General features: G+C 40.4%; 1 protein-coding gene across 1 annotated transcript in view; it reads right to left on the bottom strand.

Moving 5' to 3' along the window:
* Positions 1-18,971, bottom strand: part of TAPT1 (transmembrane anterior posterior transformation 1) — a 64,188-nt gene that overhangs the window by 27,565 nt on the left and 17,652 nt on the right. Inside the window, exon 3 of the mRNA XM_082653558.1 lies at positions 9,779-9,897. Within this exon, the coding sequence (XP_082509684.1) occupies positions 9,779-9,897 (119 nt within the window). The remainder of the gene's footprint in view (positions 1-9,778; positions 9,898-18,971) is intronic.

Genomic DNA, 18,971 nt, shown 5'->3' with positions numbered 1-18,971 from the left:
ACTTTGCACTATTTATTTAACAGCGTAACAGATTTTTCCATATCAGTTCATAAGGAATTCATATTTACATGACAGTGCAGTGCCCCACTGTGTGGATGTATCGTAATTTATGTAACATATCATTGACAGATTTCCAGCCTTCTGCAACTATAAACCATGATGCAATGTACATGTCATGCCATCAGTGAAAGTGAATCTATAGGATAAAGTCCTAAAACTGGAATCTCAGGGTTATGTTCACTTGACATTTTGATAATAGCAGCTGCGCTGCCCTCTGCAAGGGTTGTACCAATTTACACTTGCACTAGACACCTGTAAGCCCACGTGCATCAATTAGCATTTGATCAACTTTGGGATCTCTGCCAATGCCACTGGTGAAAAATTGAATCTAGTAGTTTCAATGTTAATTTCTCTCATTAGGAGACTGACATCTTCTTTGTATATTTAAGTTATTTATACTGTGTGTGAATTCTCTCCCCGCATCTTTCTCTTATTGGTTTGTAGGACAGCTTTTATATTACAAAAGTTAGCCGTCTATGACATGAGTCGAAAATACAGTTGCTCCTTAAACAACATGGGTTTGAACTGCACGGGTCCACTTATATGTGGATTTTTTTCAATAAATATGTACGTCAGTACTACGTGCTCTGTGATTGGTTGAGTCCATGGATGAGGAACCATGGATACAGAGGAATCTCGGACACGGAGGGATCGTGTATACGGAGGGCTGGCTATTGAGCACAGGGTTGGTGCCCTAACCCCCAGTCGCTCAAGTGTCAACTGTGGTTTTTTCCTAATTAATACAAGCAGAATCATTCCTTACTTTTGAGATCAGAGTATAAGGAGCTAAACCTAAATTGTGAATGGAAATGTCTTCCTAAGACACAGCAAAAAAATACATTAGAAAAGAAGAAATTTAAGACTTCTTTCACTGAACGTAAAATTCCCGTGACAAGAATGGGAAAGGTGTTTTCTCTAAGTCAACTACAGGCTGATTCCTCAAGATAGAAAATGCTCAGTCTCCTGCTTTGGCAGCTTTTACATATGTATCATACAATCAATAAAAAGCCTGAAGACTGGCATTAGGAGCTCCAGAGTCTTTTCATTTCTGCCCGTTGTGACAACACTTTAGGACCTACCTAAGGGGTGAGCTCCCTTTCCAGCGGCCTATTGGCATCCTGAGCTCTCTACTTACTTGGTATTTCCTGGCTACCTATTCTCTCTGGAGCTCCTTCCTAGCCCTTGTCCACATTCAGATCGGGGGCTCTTTTCTTCCAAAGATCCTTGTAGGGCTCAACAAGGAACCCGTAACTGCCACCCAGAACGCTGGTCTATAAGATAACAGCGAGGCATGCGATGCCAATTCTGCCAGATGTGCTACAGAACCTCACACTTGTTTTCTACAATACACACTGCATTGCGTACTACATTGTAGTATGCAGAGGTTTTCAGTCAGGTGTGAATTTGACCTCTTCACAGAGAGAATAGGAAATCTGCAAAAATCCTGAAAAGAGACAAATTCTGAGAAGACTGGGTCCAGGGAGGGCTAGCAGAGGATGAGAAGACACTGGGCTGAACCAACGAGCTAGATGGAGAGACGGGTCAGAATAGTCCAAGTCACGCCACGTGTCCAAGTCATACCACCATGGCACAAGCCGAGGGAAGTTATTCTTAGTAGTTGAAGTTGAAATCTTGGGAAAAACTGCCTCAAGGACAAAGCTGATCAATGTCTATCATCATTTTTCTGTCCCTTTCTGTCTCCAGTGCTGTTCCTCTCTCTCCCTGTAGACTCTGGACCTTTTCTCCTCATGAAATCCAGAGTGAGCTGTGTTTCCCATATCCAAACACCTAGCCCAGAACACAGAACTCTGCCAACGGCTGTTCAAATATCGAGGTAATTCGCTGCTGGACCCCAAGATAAAAAATGGAAGCAGTATATTTGTCAAGAGCTGGAGGTAAACATATTTTTAAGTCAAACAATGAGAAGAGGAGACATTCTGAACACTCTTGGGCGCCTGGCCCGTGTGCCTGTCTCCCCTGGATGGCCAGCGTCAACCCGAAGCATCAGCCAGGAGCACACACCCACCTCCCCCTCAGAAGTGCTGGCACAGCTGAGCATATGCTGAAAAGCACAAATCACCCACAGTCGGGGGCCTTTGTGTTTAAGAACTAGAGGTCATGTTTTAGGAACTAAAGAAAACGATAGGAACGAAAAGTAGGGTGGTATTAATGAATTTGCATTAATTACCAAAAATATTTAGATAACTAATTAAAGTAGAAATCTATACTTAGAGATTTTGGTACTAGATTGGCATCTACTTAGTTAAGTGATCTCAGTCAAAGCACTTTATTTAAGAGATAAAAGGATTTTTAATACCTATCTGTCCAATTTTGTTTCTTTATAAACATTTGCAACAAAGGAACAGTGTGTTAGTATATCTAAGGAGGAATATTATATTTGATACAAGTCATTGTTAGAAATTAGCTACTAAACATTGGAAAGCTGTCTCCCCAAATAACGTAATACCACACATTTTAAACCAAGATGATAATAAATTTAAATTTTTAAATTTTAAATAAACAACTTTAATTTAGCTTTCTTTTGCTTAGGATTAAACCAGGCTGTAAAAATGGCGGAAGAGTTGAAGAAACACCTTATGCTACAATCCACAGGTCCTATGAGGCAGGCACCATTCTAGGCACTTGGCACGTATCTGTTCTAGTTTCCACGACAACCCTATGAGATCCTATGAGGAAGGTACATCACCATCCCAATTTCACAGATGACGCAAAGAGTATCAAGAACGTGCCTGCAGCTGCATGGTCAGGAATCAGATGTGGGGGACCAGGGATCTGACCCTCTGCATCTGGCTCCAGAAGGCATGTTCTCACTCCCATCTACCGTCCCAGACTTTTCTTTAAAAGAACTTTTAAACTTACAGGAATCAGCAACTCAGTATCTTTTATCTTTCAGCATAATTTAATACTGTATAATTTATCACTGTACTGTCATCTCATATGGAAAAATTATTGTGCTAAAAACCAAAAATAGCTATAATTTTTCATTTCTAAAAAGAGGGAAAAAAGGACTATTTTCACTGGATCTGTGCACTGCTTTATGTGCACTCTGCTTTGGTGAAAATTTTCCATTGCTTACATCATAACTGGGTGCTACAGAGATGACTCTGATTTTCTCCTTAATTTCAAAATTAAGAGGATTTATTCAAATAAAAAAATAAAAGCATAACTCTTAAGAAACAAGGGTCTTGTTTTCATATAAATTTCCCTGTAAATGAAAAAGGAAAGTTGCAAAAATAAAAAAATCATTTCTAAGGGGGCATCACAGCTTCTCTGAGTAAGAAAAAATCTAACCGCAAAATAAGTCCAGCTGATTAAAACAACTTGAACCAGTTCCAGCATTTGTTTCCTTCTCTGCCAGGACATTTTTAGATATGATATATGATAAGTATTTCCAACTCCATAAGAAGCTTCTCTACAGCCCTGCCAATCAACTCTGAATTGGTTTATGAACAATACTTTCAGGCTGAAGCTCTTCCTTATAAATGCCTGTTAAACAGTGCTTACTGGCAATTCGTTTTGCAAGCACTGAAAATCCCACACTAACACATAAACAAGCGGAGGAAGCTGTTGGACAAAGTGAAAAACCCACTAAATCTAATTTACAGCTGGCTGTGAGTTATCACAAGACAAGTAATATTAAACAAGAGAGTCAACACAACTTAAATTTTTTTTAATTTTCAAGTTAAGCCACTCTTACAGAAATTAAATTGTCTACATTTCTAAATTTTATCTTTTGGTCTTTCAAATACTTTCCCTGGATTTGCACAATTACCGAATAAAGTGACCCAGCTGTTTCAAGGGCACGTTTGGGGAACAGAATGACGTAGTAAACCAAGATGATCAGGTGTAGGCTTTTCCTGCACCCTGTTCAGCAGAAGGTACTATGCCAACTAAGATTAAAGTAAAAACTGATAGTGAACAGAAAAAGATCAGGAAAGAAGAGGAGGCAACACAAATGACTAAGAGAACTGGGATAAGCCCTGCCTAGTTAATTTTCAAACTGGCGTTGAAACATGCCAAGGTACCAGCATGAGTACTTCATTACAAAATACGCAGATGGGATTTCTTTTTTTCTCTCTTTCTCTTTTAACATTTTTAGCTATTTGTGGTATAACTGAAAGAATGAAGATATATAAGCACTATTGAAAAAAACGTGAAATATTAAAAATGGTCTCCATTTTTGAAAGATAAGTCGTTTTATAATTTTAGAGTAAACTGGAATAAAGTATTAAGATTAAGATATTTTCTTTAATTAGGAGACTGAAAATTTTAAATCTTAAGTTTTTGTGACAGACAGTAGAAAAATAATTATAAAAGCTTAAACTGAATGACTAAAGCGTTCCTTGGGCTTTGAAAATAATTTCAAACTATACTAGGAAAAACCCACTGGTTTTATAAGCTATGTTTGGCGCTTGGAGGATGCAAAATAAAAACTGCTCACATTGAAGGGCTCAGCTGACTGAGGTGGCATTGGGAATGAAGTACTTGATGTCAGGTCTAGTCCGACATGTATAATTAAAGATCATTTTATCAAGTGATTTTCTTATGTTAGATGAGATCACGGTGAAATCCTGCACAAATGTGGACAAAGCTCTATGACCAAGTAAGGACAGGGAACCACATTTTCTTCAGTATGTGTCCATCTCCAAATGGTTATGTCTATATTTTTTCATTATAATCAGTATTCGTTTGTACTGATGTCAATTTGGCCAAGAGTATAGAAGGAAAAATCAGGGTTTACTCACCACGAGGAGTCCCTGTGACACCACATTCCATTCTATAAAGGAAGTGAAAGTGCTCCTCCCTTCGGTCTGATTTACGAGAGAGAAAGAAAGAGAGAAGGTTGTAATGTTGCTACGCTACTTAGAGCGTCATGGTGAGGAAACAGCGGACAATAAAACTGAGGTTAGGAAGACTCTCTAACAAATATATTGCTCTCTACAAATCAGCCACGTAGACCAGCCCTGGTAAGAGGAAATGACAGACGTACTTGTTTCCCCAGAGAAAGTTACCAAGAGCTCTCCCTACATGCGCGACAGGGGTGGCATGAATCACTCAGGCCAAAAATAAGGCTTATATCTAAAAAGAGAAAAATCTATTATGTATATGTGTGTGTGTTCATATGTGTGCAGTTAATTTTAGGTAGAACTACCTTGGAGGAGGTAAGGCATACGGAAGAAACCCAATGGGTTAAGAAACTCTCAAGCATTTGAAATTCATAATTCTTCGGGAGATGAGAGCTTTCTGTGGGGTAAATTCTCAAAAGAAAAAGACACCATTGCCTCTGAAAAACAAAAAAGTACATAAAGCCCAAGTAAGAGTTATGCCTAAAACCGAGGTGAGAAATCAGTAAAATTTACTTGCACATATTTTATTTGCTCCAATAGTAAAGGAAAAATACTCTAGCATTTATTACTTAAACCTACTCTACACTTATTACTGTCTAAAAATATTTTAGCAAAGTATTCAAAACTATCAGTTCCTGGCACCAGATAGTATTGCTTTTCTCTACAATCTCCCTCAACTTTTAACTCAAATGTGACTGAGGCTTCTACAACACAAAATGAAGCCACAGGCTGGAGGAGGAAAAAGGATCCAGAAAAAATGCCAGGTGAATTAAAAACACACATACAACTGGTTATTATTTATTTATTCTATAAGTAAATTTGGAAAAAATAATGTTGGACACCTCTTTAGCATAATATAGAGCAGTCTACTTTTCTAAAAAACAAAATACTTTCATTCTTCCAAGAACAAAGATACTTCATATAATAAATCAAAACTTAATTCTGATTTTCATGTCCCCATCATTAAAAAAATTATCCTAATTCAAGAAGTTTCTCAAATGTTTTTAAAAAATTATACTATCCTGAGAAAGAGGGAAGACATACATAAATCGGTTGGCTTTTAAAGACTCTGGATGTATTTCTTTATTTTAGTCTACAACAAAATAGTTAAGGGCAAAGACTTTTCAAGACTGTAAATTCATTAGCAACAGCTTTCACCTAAATATTCTTGAAATTACTAAGGACAGGTGTAAACTTTTTATGCAAGCAGTACACCCTTTGCAGATAACACACACACAACTATCGAGTCAAGAAAATAACCCTGCCAACATCTCAAAATGAAAAATATTTTAACAGGGTCAAAAGCTGGCAAAATGTCCACCAGGGGAGCAATCACGATAAAGGCTGGTTTCTTAAGGGCTGCAGATTCGCCCTGGCCCTCAGGCTTAGTGAAAGGCAGAAAGTCTATTTAGTTTGTCAGTACTGACAAACACCCCCAAACCAAAACCCACGGCAAGTCTGCAGAAGATTTAGAAATAGGTTCAAAAAATCAATTCTAAAGCAGAAAACTCGGGAGGCTGTCAGCTTTCGGAAGCCTCTCACAAATGCTGTACCAGATACAACTCTGCACGTAGAGGAGGTGAGAACACCAATCCCATTTCTGAAAAGAGGGCAATAATAGTACTCTGCTATGATGTGACACTGAAACCACAGCACTAGAGCCTGCAAACTGTTGCTGTTTTCATGTCAGCATCTTGATTACTTTGACAAATATCCCTTCCCACCCCCCACCCGACTTTTGGGGAATAATTTCAAACAACTAAGAGACTAGGAAGATATCAATAGTAACTTTCTTTTTTTTTTTTTTAACAGAAAGAAAACTAAAATACAGGAGAGTGAGAAAAAGAAAACAGAAAAAAGAATGCAATTAACCTCTTTGCTGGTCTCTTTAATTTCTTCTTACCTCTTTGAAAAAATAAAGTCAGACTGAAGGAAAGAGCACTTTTTGTTTGCTTAAAAAGATGGGACATGATACAGCTACAGGCAAGACAAATCAAATAATCTTGAATGGAAGTACAGAATGCTGGAAGAAAAGCTATAAGATGACAAAACTTGGCTGATTAATAATTTTGTAAAAATAAAATGTATTTTTATATTCCTAAAATATCTGAAAGGTCTTAGACTTAATATTAACAATAGTTTTGCTAATTCTGATAAAGTATACTTAAGGCACTAAGACAGAAAGGCAGTATCTTCATATTCTGTATAATCTGCCTACACTCACGGAGTATTTAAAGTGCTGAAGTTCTGTTATATAATTTTAACTGCACTTCACGTTATATATACACATATTTATTAGTGATGGCATAAAATGTAATTTTTCAGTTGATCCAAACTGCAGAAATAGCAAGAACTGTTTGCCCAGGAAAACTTAGCGGAGTCTTCACTGTAGTGTGATGGGCTGCCCTCTAGTGTCAGTTTGGCCATAAAAACCTGAAAATAGAACGGACTTGAATTCTGTTTTAAAATGTTATTCAAATTAATTTAGATTGAAAAGTATTTTAAAGTAATATATGAAAGTTATCACCTTTACTTTTTATGCCAAAAAAACCCCCCTTAAAATACCTAGAAAAGGTTGGCTCTAGGGACCACTGACCACTCACACTAAAGCCAACAAGGAGTAGAGGGATGAAGTCTTCCCAGCTCTCTGCAACACCTCTCCCAGCTTTTAGAACAAACACTGAAAGACTTCTCTAATGCTGCTTTGGTGCCTTGCTCCCCAAGTGACAAGGGACACAGTTTAGATACCTGTGTAACAACAAGATGGCTCTTGTTGATTTTAGGTTACACATCCTTTTAATGCTATATCTCATAGTGCCAACAGCCACGGAGAACATGCTCTGTCTTTAAAAGCCATTCGCTTAAAGACAGCTAGAGCACGAACTTGCCTCACATTGTTGATCAAAGAATAACTAAAAAATAATCTAGCTCATAGTGTAGACACGAGCTATTTTATGTCAGATAGCCTCACCTGGGCTTTATCCAACTTTCCATGCGTCTATTCTTGTTATGCAATCACACATGAAGACTTCCATTTAGTAATGTCTTAGATTTTTTTCTTGGTCTTCTGAAAAGGTAACTGAAATAACCATGATTCTATTGAGCTCCCAACAGTGATAAAGGAATAGTGATAGTATACAAGGTTAGGCTTTCTGAATATTGGAGTACCATGCTACAAATGTCTGAAAAAAAAAGGTTTGCTGATACGAATAAAGTCTTCTTAAAAATTCTCCCAAAGGCATAAAGCACGTACTTGAATATCTTAAAGTTGACGGTAAATTCCTAAAAAAGATACTCCCGTTTGATTAACAAGAAATTAATAAAATATATAACATAATTCTTTCATTCTGGAAGGAGAGGAAGATTATAGAATGTGAAGTATCACATATAACAATGATGTGATCTTAATTCTTATAATCTACCCCATGCCATCTCGCAAAGAAGAACTTTTACTCTTATCACAATATGATCATCATGATTGATAAATTCTTCCAGTTTACACTGGAGGGATTTCTTCCTTATTAAGACTGATTAAGGCCATTTTTAAAAGGACTGTTATGTGTTATTCAGTACGTACTAAATATCAAGTATATGCTTGTTCATTACTTTAAAAGAGACTCTTCCATGACTTTAGTCTTAAAAAAAATCAACATATAATTCTGTATGTTGATCAATAATTTTATAACTCAGTTTCCATGGTTACTGATGATAATGTTATTATTCATATATTTAATATACCATGGAAGAGTCACCTACTTTATAGTTAAATAAAGTTTCACATATTATTGTCCATTTCAGTATTTTGCAACTTTTTCGGAATGAAACGTATTTAGAAAAATGACGCATGTGAGAAACGTAAATTGGGCAACTATGCTAAGAACACTGTAATAATGTTACAGAGAGTGACCACACAGAGCAGAGGCATGTTGATATAACCACAGAGAAAAAACCTGTAAAATCCAAATTTCTAACCTCAAGACCAAAAAAGCAATAAGATTCACATAAGCTTTACATTTTCATCTTCCTGCTCCCAGTTTTGGAAGAGAAGGAAGGAAGCTAGTATTTATTCCTGTCTACTACAAACCAGGCACTACACTAGGTATTCTTTGCACATCTCTCAGTCTTTGTGGTAATAGATGCTGGCTCTAAACATCCCCTTTTTACTGATGGGGACACAAGCTTAGAGAAGTTGCTGATGACTCGTCAGTTAATCTATGCTGGGCCAGACTGTCTGATCCTTCCCACCAGGACAATGGTCTTCAAGAGCTTTCCCCTCTCACAAATCAGAGGGGGGTCTCACCTGTAAGCAGTAACTAAGGCTAGCTAGGCCATGAAGACAGACACTCTCAAATGAGACGGAGGGGGAACCCTGTACTAAGAGCTCCCTAGGAGATTCTGATGCCAGCCGCCGCCCACCTCCCAGCCTAGCACCTGGTCCTCACTTTACAGATGATGCCCAGGAGGCCAAGGGACTTGAAGAAAATAAAAGTACAGGCTGAGCTAGCACAGTGGCAATGTGGTTGGGCCTTGACTCTCAGTGCTAGGCCTTTTCTATTCTTCCACACAGCCTCCTGCATTATTAACATTTGTTTACTAGCCAAAGCAAAGTTCTGGTCCAAAACCATTTGGAAAAAAAAAGTACATATAAAATGTACAAATATTATATAAGCATATTATATAATATTCCTTAAAAAGATAAACAGTATTCATTTATGCATTAAGGGCCAAAGTGTGAAAGAAACTTAATGATTATCCCTATTCTAAAAAATCTATGCAAGTGGTTATTTAGCTCAACTACAAGTAGTAAAAATAACTTAAATGTTTAAAATAGTTCATAATCTTAAACTTACCTTAAGCCATAGCAAGGCAGTGTGAAGAGCCTGAACAGCGCCAGGAAAACTCTTAAAGGAAGCAGGGTGAACACATACAGAAACGCATCCAGGCACAGAAAGATTCCAAAGACCATGAGCTGGATTTTAAAAGCAGAGAAGAACATAAAAAACAAAATGTAAAATAAATATTCTTTAAAATATTACAGATGAAAATTTCAAACAATCAAGGAATTTCTAAGCTTTGTAGGAAATTCATTTCTTATAACTTATCCATGGGAATAACAAGTTAGTACTTCTCCTTGTGTATACAAGCCATATTCTAATGAAAAATCCCTTTTCAAAATGCAAGTTTGTAGTTCTTCTTCCAGAGTCTTTGGTTTACCACCTACACAAGTCAATTAAAACACAAATTGCCCTTGACCACAGCATCTGATGTAGCTTTCTGGGTACTTCCTCAAACTTTAGAGATATTATAGAAAACCTTTCAGATAAAACTTGTAAAGTCTAACCTTACTCTTATGTAAAGAGATTACTAATTTTAACAAAATTTCATGTATACTTTAACTTGTTGTACAGAGAAGGCATTATTCTTAATTGGAGGAATAGCTGCTAATATCTGTAATGTTTCCCCCTTTCTTGTATACTTGCCACATAAGGAGGACAGAATCTTTTGATGGCTTAGAGAAGTAGCCATACCCAGGCTACTAAACTCCCCTATTTTAAGAGTGGTGACTTTCTGTATGTCTGACACACAAACACGGTATGATATATACACCCTCACACACAGCACTTGATGTATTCTTAGTCAATAAACTGTCCTACATATATATATTAAGCAGTTAAAATCCACACTGTTACTGGTAGAATCGCATCCCTCCCCACCAAATTCAGATGTTGAAGGCCTAGCCCCTGGCACCTCAGAATGTGACCGTATTTGGAGATGAGAGTTAACTAGTTAAAATGAGGTCATTAGGGTGGGCCCTAATGCAATATGACTGCTATGCTTATAAGAAGAGGAAATTTGGACACAGACAAGACACCGAGGGAAGAACACAAAGACACAGGGAGAAGACAGCCACCTACAAGCCAAGGAGAGAGGCCTCAGAAGAAACCAACTCTGCTGACACTCTGATCTTGGACTTTTAGCATCCAGAACTGTGAGAAAACAAATTTCTGTTGTTTAAGACACCCAGTTCATGGTACTTTGTTACTGCAAGCCTAGCAAACTAACACACCTTTATAAGAAAGGACACATTTTATTAATTTTTTGCAAGAATGTCTCAAAGAAAAAAAATATATATACACACACACGTATGTGTATGTATACATATATGTGCCAGGTTTCTTAGTAGTTGGTCTGAGTCAGTCATCCTGTCGTCAGCACAGTCACAGTTCTGTCTGTCCCCTTGTTTTACACACAAAGGAGTGCTACAAAAGACTGAGCAAGGTCCACCGAAAGCTAGTGGTCCTTACTCTCCTGTCACCAAGAATCCTTTCCCTGTTTGCTGGTGATCTGTTGTTTACACTCCAAAGGCAGAAAATGACAGAAACCTGACATTCCCAGAAGGTATTTTGCTGTGTCCGTGTAAGTGGCTGTCTTTCTCGTGACCCTACACTGGGGATTAACACATCACTCATTCATCAGCATCTACTAAGCTGTAAATACGGGCCAAGTTAGATGCTCAGCCTGGCGGGCAGAGCCTGGCAGGACCTCATGAGGGGGTTCCTGCCCTCAGCAAGCTTATTCGCATTTTCACAGATAGAGACACGACCATGTAGATAAAGGAGGTCAATGCAGAGGTAACGGCTGCTATGATAGAACTAAGTATACAAGGAACAGGGGAGCCCTGAGAAAGAATGGCCAACCCAACTTTGGGAGATTTAGAAAAAGCTCCATAGAAGAGGAGACTCTTAATGACATCTGAGATGAGGGCTACTGACACCTGGAGAGGGTAAACTGGGAGGGGGTGGACGGGTGGGAACAGGGGAAGGAAGCTTTCCAGGGGAGGAAGAAGCGTGAACAAGAACACCGATGAGAAAAGTAATCATGACGAAAACTGTCTCTTAAAGAATCAAACCTTCTTTTAAAGAACAGTCACCTTTCTTAGGCTTAGAGGAATGTGTATTAGTATCATGGTAAACAACAGTAACAAAAGTCTAACGGGCCTTCCCTTCACTTTTTTTTTTCAATTTTTCTTTTTATTGAAGTAGAGTTGATGTACAATGTTGTGTCAATCTCTGCTGTGCAGCAAAGTGACTCAGTTATAGACATTCTTTTTTCATACTCTTTTTGTTGTTGTTAATTAATTTTTGGCTGCTTTTGGTTCTTTGTTGCTGTGTGCAGCTTTCTCTAGTTGCGGCGAGCGGGGGCTACTCTTCGTTGCGGCACATGGGCTTCTCATTGCAGTGGCTTTTCTTGTTGCAGAGCACGGGCTCTAGGCACGTGGGCTTCAGTAGTTGCGTCATGCGGGCTCAGTAGTTGTGGCTCGCGGGCTCTAGAGCACAGGCTCAGTAGTTGTGGTGCACGGGATTAGCTGCTCCATGGCATGTGGGATCTTCCTGGACCAGGGCTCGAACCCGTGTCCCCTGCATTGGCAGGCGGATTCTTAACCACTGCACCACCAGGGAAGCCCTCTTTTTTCATATTCTTTTCCATTATGGTTTATCACAGTATTCTGAGTATAGTTCCCTGTGCTGTACAGTAGGACCTTGTTGTTTATCCTCCACTTCACATTTTAAACCAGCCCAGTAAACTCAGTGGGCAAGAAAAAATCTTCCCCCCACTGTGTGCTGACCACATAAAGACCACCTGGAGCTGTCGATATGACAGATCTCAATATTAAAATGGAAGGAGGGACTTCTCTGGCGGCACAGTTGTTTAAGAATCCGCCTGCCAATGCAGGGGACACAAGTTCGAGCCCTGGTCTGAGAAGATCCCACATGCCGCAGAACAACTAAGCCCGTGTGCCACAACTACTGAGCCTGCACTCTAGAGCCCGCGAGCCACAACTACTGAGCCTGCATATCACAACTACTGAAGCCCGCGCGCCTAGAGCCCATGCTCTGCAACAAGAGAAGCCACCACAATGAGAAGCCTGTGCACCGCAACAAAGAGTAGCCCTGCTCGCTGCAACTAGAGGAAGCCTGCGTGCAGCAACGAAGACCCAACGTAGCCAAAAATAAATTAATAAATAAAATTTAAAAAATAAAATGGAAGGAAAGCAAGTGGCTGTGATCTAAAGAAACTTCAACTGGGTGGAAAGAAGGCATCCATCTATGTGAGAACATGCAATACACAAGTAAAGCAAAAGAGATGCCTTTCAGGGTTTAGAAACAAGGAAAAGTGACCCAACTCCTCTATCTACTGTTCAGGTGTTAACTTTTTTCACAAAGCACAGCATTCTCTTAAATTCTTTACAAATGAAAATGAGAAAACTTCCCAAAAAAGTAAACAAGATGTAATCCTGAAAACATTCATCCTTGAGGGAGGTAAAGAAACCCCTGCTGGGCTGAGTGTGAGCCTGGCGCCCTACTGGGCGCTGGAGGGCATCTCATTTAATTTACCTGGTGATCCAGGAGTCTGAAGGAGATGTGCCAAGAGGGACTCCTGTGTCTTCCATCCTCCAGGCGAGTGGTGAGTGCTGACTACTTAATCCCCCATCAGCTCTTGAGCTAGTGATTTTCATCCCTGCTCAGCACATGAGGAAACCACAGCTCTGGCGGCTGAACACCTGCCCAAGGCTGTGGGTCAGAGTGAAGGAACTGGCCTTCACGCCTGGGTCTGTCTGCCTCAAGGCCCTACATGTTCTCTTTGAAGCAGTTTAAGCACAGCAAAAAGATCTTACTCCCTATTTTTGCTAGGCATAGGAGTTAACGTAATTTTCTTTGTGCTAACTTGTCTTTTGCCAATTTGCCTAGTGTCATAAAAAATGTAGAAATAAAAGGCATTTAATGAATCAAATTTACAAAAGGCATAAACATTTCACACATATAGATTTACTGCTAGCTTTGAAAATGTTATCTTAATAAAATAAAAAGGTTTGAGTATATATTATTAACAAGAATAACGTGTACTTTCACACCTTCAGTTAATTGGTATGGCATCTTGATAAAATAGGCAAGTACTATTTCCTCTTCATTTGGACCAAATAACCATAAAGCATTCAAGCAGTCTTAAGTAACAGCTAATGAAATCGGCCCTGAAATACACAAGGTGTGACTATAAAGCAATGAAATTGGTGTCATATGCCACCCTGTTTCGAGAAGCACAAAAATCTCCTTTAAATGCCACTTGAAATTTCAAAATAAATAATGTTGTGGCTAAAACCAAAGAAGCACCATGCTTCTGGAACATGCCTCTTTAAACCACGGGTGAACATCCGTCCTATCAGCTGACAGTCATGCCTTGCGCACTGGACCCTTGTTGCTCTCTCACCCCATTTCCCCATTTCTCTCCTCCTCTGGTACTGCTGCTCCAGCCCCACCTCACTTTATCCATCTTGAAGAAGGCGGTATCTTACTTTAGCTGTATCTCACCTTTACGGGGGGCAGGGTGGGGGAGGCCTTATAAATATGTCATCTCTTTGAACTGGCCACTACATGAATAACAGAATGCAGAAAACCAAAGCATAATGGAGAAACTTCAAGAAGAAACCCCACACTGGAGTTTTTGGCTTGTACCTCTTTTCCATTCCGTGTTATTTTCCCGGGGATGGAAGACAAAATGCTACAGAAGGTTTTGTATGAAAACTTTCCAGAGCTAGCTCAGTCTTTGATTTGTTCCTCCTTCTCTCTCTTAACGAAACATATATTGCATGCTCTAATGTTCCCTGGACTTTCTGTCTGGCGGGAGATCTTGTGTGCAAAGGCTTCAGAAGCCTTTTACGGGTACTGGGCAATACGGCCAGGCACTGGCCAGGTGCTGTGCACAGGGCCTGAGGGCCTCCGTCCATCCTCACCTCCAACCCGAGCACGCCGCCCCTGCCCCGACTCTGCAGTGAAACTCGGGAGCTTGCCCAGTTCCTGAGCAGTAGAGGCAAGGCCAGTAGGTCTGCAGAAGACATGGCTTTGAAACTGAAGCACTATTTCTACTGAAGACACCTGTCACTCAGCCTCAACCTCGCCACTGGATTTGGCTTTATATGTTTAAAAAAAAAAAAAAAGATTTAACAGAAGTTTTTAATAATTGAACATCAATGTTAAAACTACAACAATTCTGTAACACTTCTGGTCAACAAAACATCACACGCTAGTGAAAATTTCCACAACCAGCTCTTACCACACTCGTTGTGAACCTAACACTATTGCTCTTAATCATATGAAAAATACTAGCCTCAAAAGAAATAAATAAAATGCCAGCCTCTCTCTGTGGAGAGTGGAGCAAGGTTTCTTAACCTTTTAAAAATGCTTCCTTTTTTGACAAAAATCTCCTGCCTTCCTTTTAATGCCATTTGAAATTTCAATAAATGTTATGGCCAAAATTAAAGCACAGTGATTCTGGAATATGCCTCTTTGAGTTGCACAAACCATCTTCTGGCAATTCTGAATCTACCTCCTCCACCATGACCACAGAGTAGTGTCCAGAGCTGAGGGCGGCTGCTCTGGGGTGGGAGTTGGGAAGCAGTAGTAAAGCAGGAAGGGTGTTTTCTTTCCTTCCCCTGGTCTCAGTTTATAAAGCTCTGGGTCTACTCCTGTCAGAGCAGAACCCGCGTCCTGCTTAATTCTACACGGGGGTTGAAAGGTCATTTAGGAAGGACAATTTCTCCAGGGAATTCAAATCTAGCGAGCGGGACACAGACTGCAGAGTAAGGGCCGGATGAAGGATGTGCTCTGGATGCGCTGAGATCAAGTCTGAGCAGCGAGCTGGGGGCAGTGGGGGGTGGTGGTGGTGAACTTGGGATGGGCACCTGGGGGAGGGAGGAACAGCGTTAGCAAAGATCTCCCACCAGGAGACAAGATGGGTACTAGCTGCCGCCAGGCACAGAAAGGAGGAACAGCATTTCAAGCAAAGACAAGAGCGTGCTCGGGTGCAACGTGAGTGGGAGGCTGTGTGGCCAGAATGTAATCATCAGATGAGAGGGTCAGGAATCTGCACAGTTAACCACTAAGGGGCACAAATCTTTATCCTGTGCTCTGGAAGTTCTCAACAAACTCACATGCGGGGATCAATTAAAAGGATGTCAAGGAGACTGGGTTATCAATAAGGAAGTTTACAAATGACTGACTTTGAAAGCAATTACTGCTTCAAGGTCATCCCTATAATAAAACAATTTTTATTCATCTGAATTCAAAAATTCATACCCCTGGGAAGTCTGCACTCTAGGAGATGGTAAACAAAGGGATTACAAGGAGCCAAGTACTTTCATGACAGGTAAAGTCACATAAACGCATGTGCGTACAGAAAACAAGGTAATTTTGATAAAAGGCTTCATAACAGTCAACTTATGCCTGACATATTTAACACAAGGAATACATTTCTTCGGAGGTAAATAAATATATTGAAGATTTTAATTTGTAGAAAGACTGCACATGGAAAGATCTTGAGATTTTCCTCCTTCTCTTATTTTTAGTCATTGTTGAATACTGTAATATTCTAAGCACTTGACCTGTATTAACTTACTTAGTCCTTACAACAATCCTTGCTTGAGGCAGGGGCCATTACTTGGTATTCTGCAAGGACAAACAGGGCTGTGATGTACAAGGCTGGGTGTGCCCTCAGGACCCTATGGCACATTTGCGAGGTCTTAGCAGCTGCTGCAGGCTACAATCACACACCTTCTAGACTCAAATCTGCTTTTTTTAGGGAGCGACCAGCAGCACTGCAGCAGGCTGAGAGAAGCAGCAGGAACAGTTACGAAGGAGAATACTAGTCTGAGGGAGACAGCACAGTGGCCTGATACAGCACGATGGAAAGAGAGAGGAAGAGAAAGAGCTTAGACTGTTTCCAAAGCTAACGTGACAGAAATAAGTTACTGATCCAAAAAGATAAACATAGCCCCACAGTGCCAAGGTCACAAATTGTCTTTTAAACACATCAGTGAATGGGACGGAGGCCTGAAGTCTTTGGCTGGTTGCCCTAGAACCATCTGATGGATCCTATGTGCCTAAGAGGTACAGGGCTGACACCAGGCCAAGGAAGCCCTGGATGCCTGGGCCATCCCCCATCACCTCCAAGACCTCCCTCTGAAGTGGGCTACTCGTGCCCCCACCAAAATGGATCTGCACTCCCACCTGCCCCACGCCAAGAAGCGTTAGGAACGGTAAGACTGTCACACAAGACACGTGGAAGCTGCTGTCACCACTGCTGCAAGCCAGGGGCGCCAAGCGTCAGGCAGGCCAGGAGGAACACCAGCCAAGGCTGCCGAGATGCTGACATGAGCAGATACCCCAGGCTTTCCGGTGTCTTAGTAGTCATGTGGTGGACGTCTTGAGTCAGGGTGTGTCACAAGCAAGAGCTGCATCATGAGAACAATTTAGAGGGATGATTCCCCACACGTTTTCATGAAAATTAGAAACCGAGTAGGATGCCCCAAAAAATCACTGCCATAAACAGATCTAAGTACTCTCATAACAAAATCTCAGGACTGTTTTATTGAAATAAAGGTGAAACATTGGCTATAACTACATTTTCTTAATATACACTTACACTGTGAAACAACAAAAAGGCTTTATATATTTTCACTAAGTTCATTATTTTGAAAGGAACTTTTTGAATTATTTTTTCCTAAATGTTATTACCCCTTCCAACTCTCAAAAAAGCAGAACTAAGTTCCTCCACTAGAGATGTAAAATTTCCCTGCTGTGAACGTTTCCATTACTCCCATTTCCTCTGCCCCTCGTCAGCAAACTCATTCACACGGTCATGGACTACCCACCCTCCTGAGATGATCTAGTCCAAGTGCCTAATCTTAGACGAAGAAAGTCAAAGCCAAAGGAACACCATGATCGGGCTACTGGGCTCTTCCCTGCAGACCCGAGATGAGAAGCTAAGGTTGTTCACCTCGACCCCAAGAGTTCCCTCTGTGACAGTAACCTCTCCCTTCCAATAATAACAAAGTCTATGCCCCAAACACAGTATTCTATACCTACTGTATACTTATATCTTCAACCTGATGAACTTAAGTAGTTCTATTTAAGACTAAGCAGTTGGATTCAATTTTCTAAAAAAAATATTAAATAACTATAACATACAAAGCATGGTAATGATGAAATAAAAGATTGTCAAAAAGCACAGAATTATAAGGTAAAGTCAAAAATATATTTTCATTTTAGTTCTACCTCTTATGATATAGGCAAGGTTACATAAACATATGTAACTACAGAAAAGTAATTTTGATAAAAGGCTTCATAATAATCACATCCCACATATGACATGTATTTAACACGAGGAATAAATTTCTTAAGAGGTAAAATTAATCAATTGATTTTTTTTTTTTTTTTTGCTGTACGCGGGCCTCTCATTGTTGTGGCCTCTCCCGTTGCGGAGCACAGGCTCCGGACGCGCAGGCTCAGCGGCCATGGCTCACAGGCCCAGCCGCTCTGCGGCATGTGGGATCTTCCCGGACCGGGGCACGAACCCGTGTCCCCTGCATTGGCAGGTGGACTCTCAACGACTGCGCCACCAGGGAAGCCCTAATCAATTGATTTTAATCTGAAGAAAGAGCATACTTGTGGAGGGATCTTAAGCTCTCCCTGCTTCTCTTATTTCTAATCCATGTTGAACATTGCTATGTTTCAGAAGCAGAGCTCAGAGGGGTGGATAACCCGATTATCATTCTCAATCTGTTTCTCCCTTTGTTGGAAAAGCATGATATTCACTGGCCTAGTCTCCTGTGCAGCAGGGATGGCTGTGTGACTCAGTGGCTAATAAGACATAGCGGAAGGAAGCATGCTGGGGCACCTCTGGGAAAGCTTTAAATTCTTTATAAAAGGGACAGTGGAAAAGGTGGCACTGTCCATCTCCTCTTGTTTCTGATTATAATGCAGATGTAATGCCCAAGGTTGCAGCTGTCATCTTTCTATTAAAAGGAGGACTGAGAGCCAATTTGCCAGTGATGGTGAAACAGAAAGATAAAAAGGACTTGAGTCCATGCTGGCCTCATTAATCCGCTGGAACAATTAAGATCTCCTTCCTCTTCACTTGTTAAAAATTTTTTCAGGGCTTCCCTGGTGGCACAGTGGTTGAGAGTCCACCTGCCGATGCAGGGGACGC

The sequence above is a fragment of the Grampus griseus genome (genome assembly GCF_964374135.1).
Source record: "Grampus griseus genome assembly, chromosome: 4".
Classification (NCBI taxonomy): domain Eukaryota; kingdom Metazoa; phylum Chordata; class Mammalia; order Artiodactyla; family Delphinidae; genus Grampus; species Grampus griseus.
This window is presented reverse-complemented; position numbering and strand designations above follow the sequence as displayed.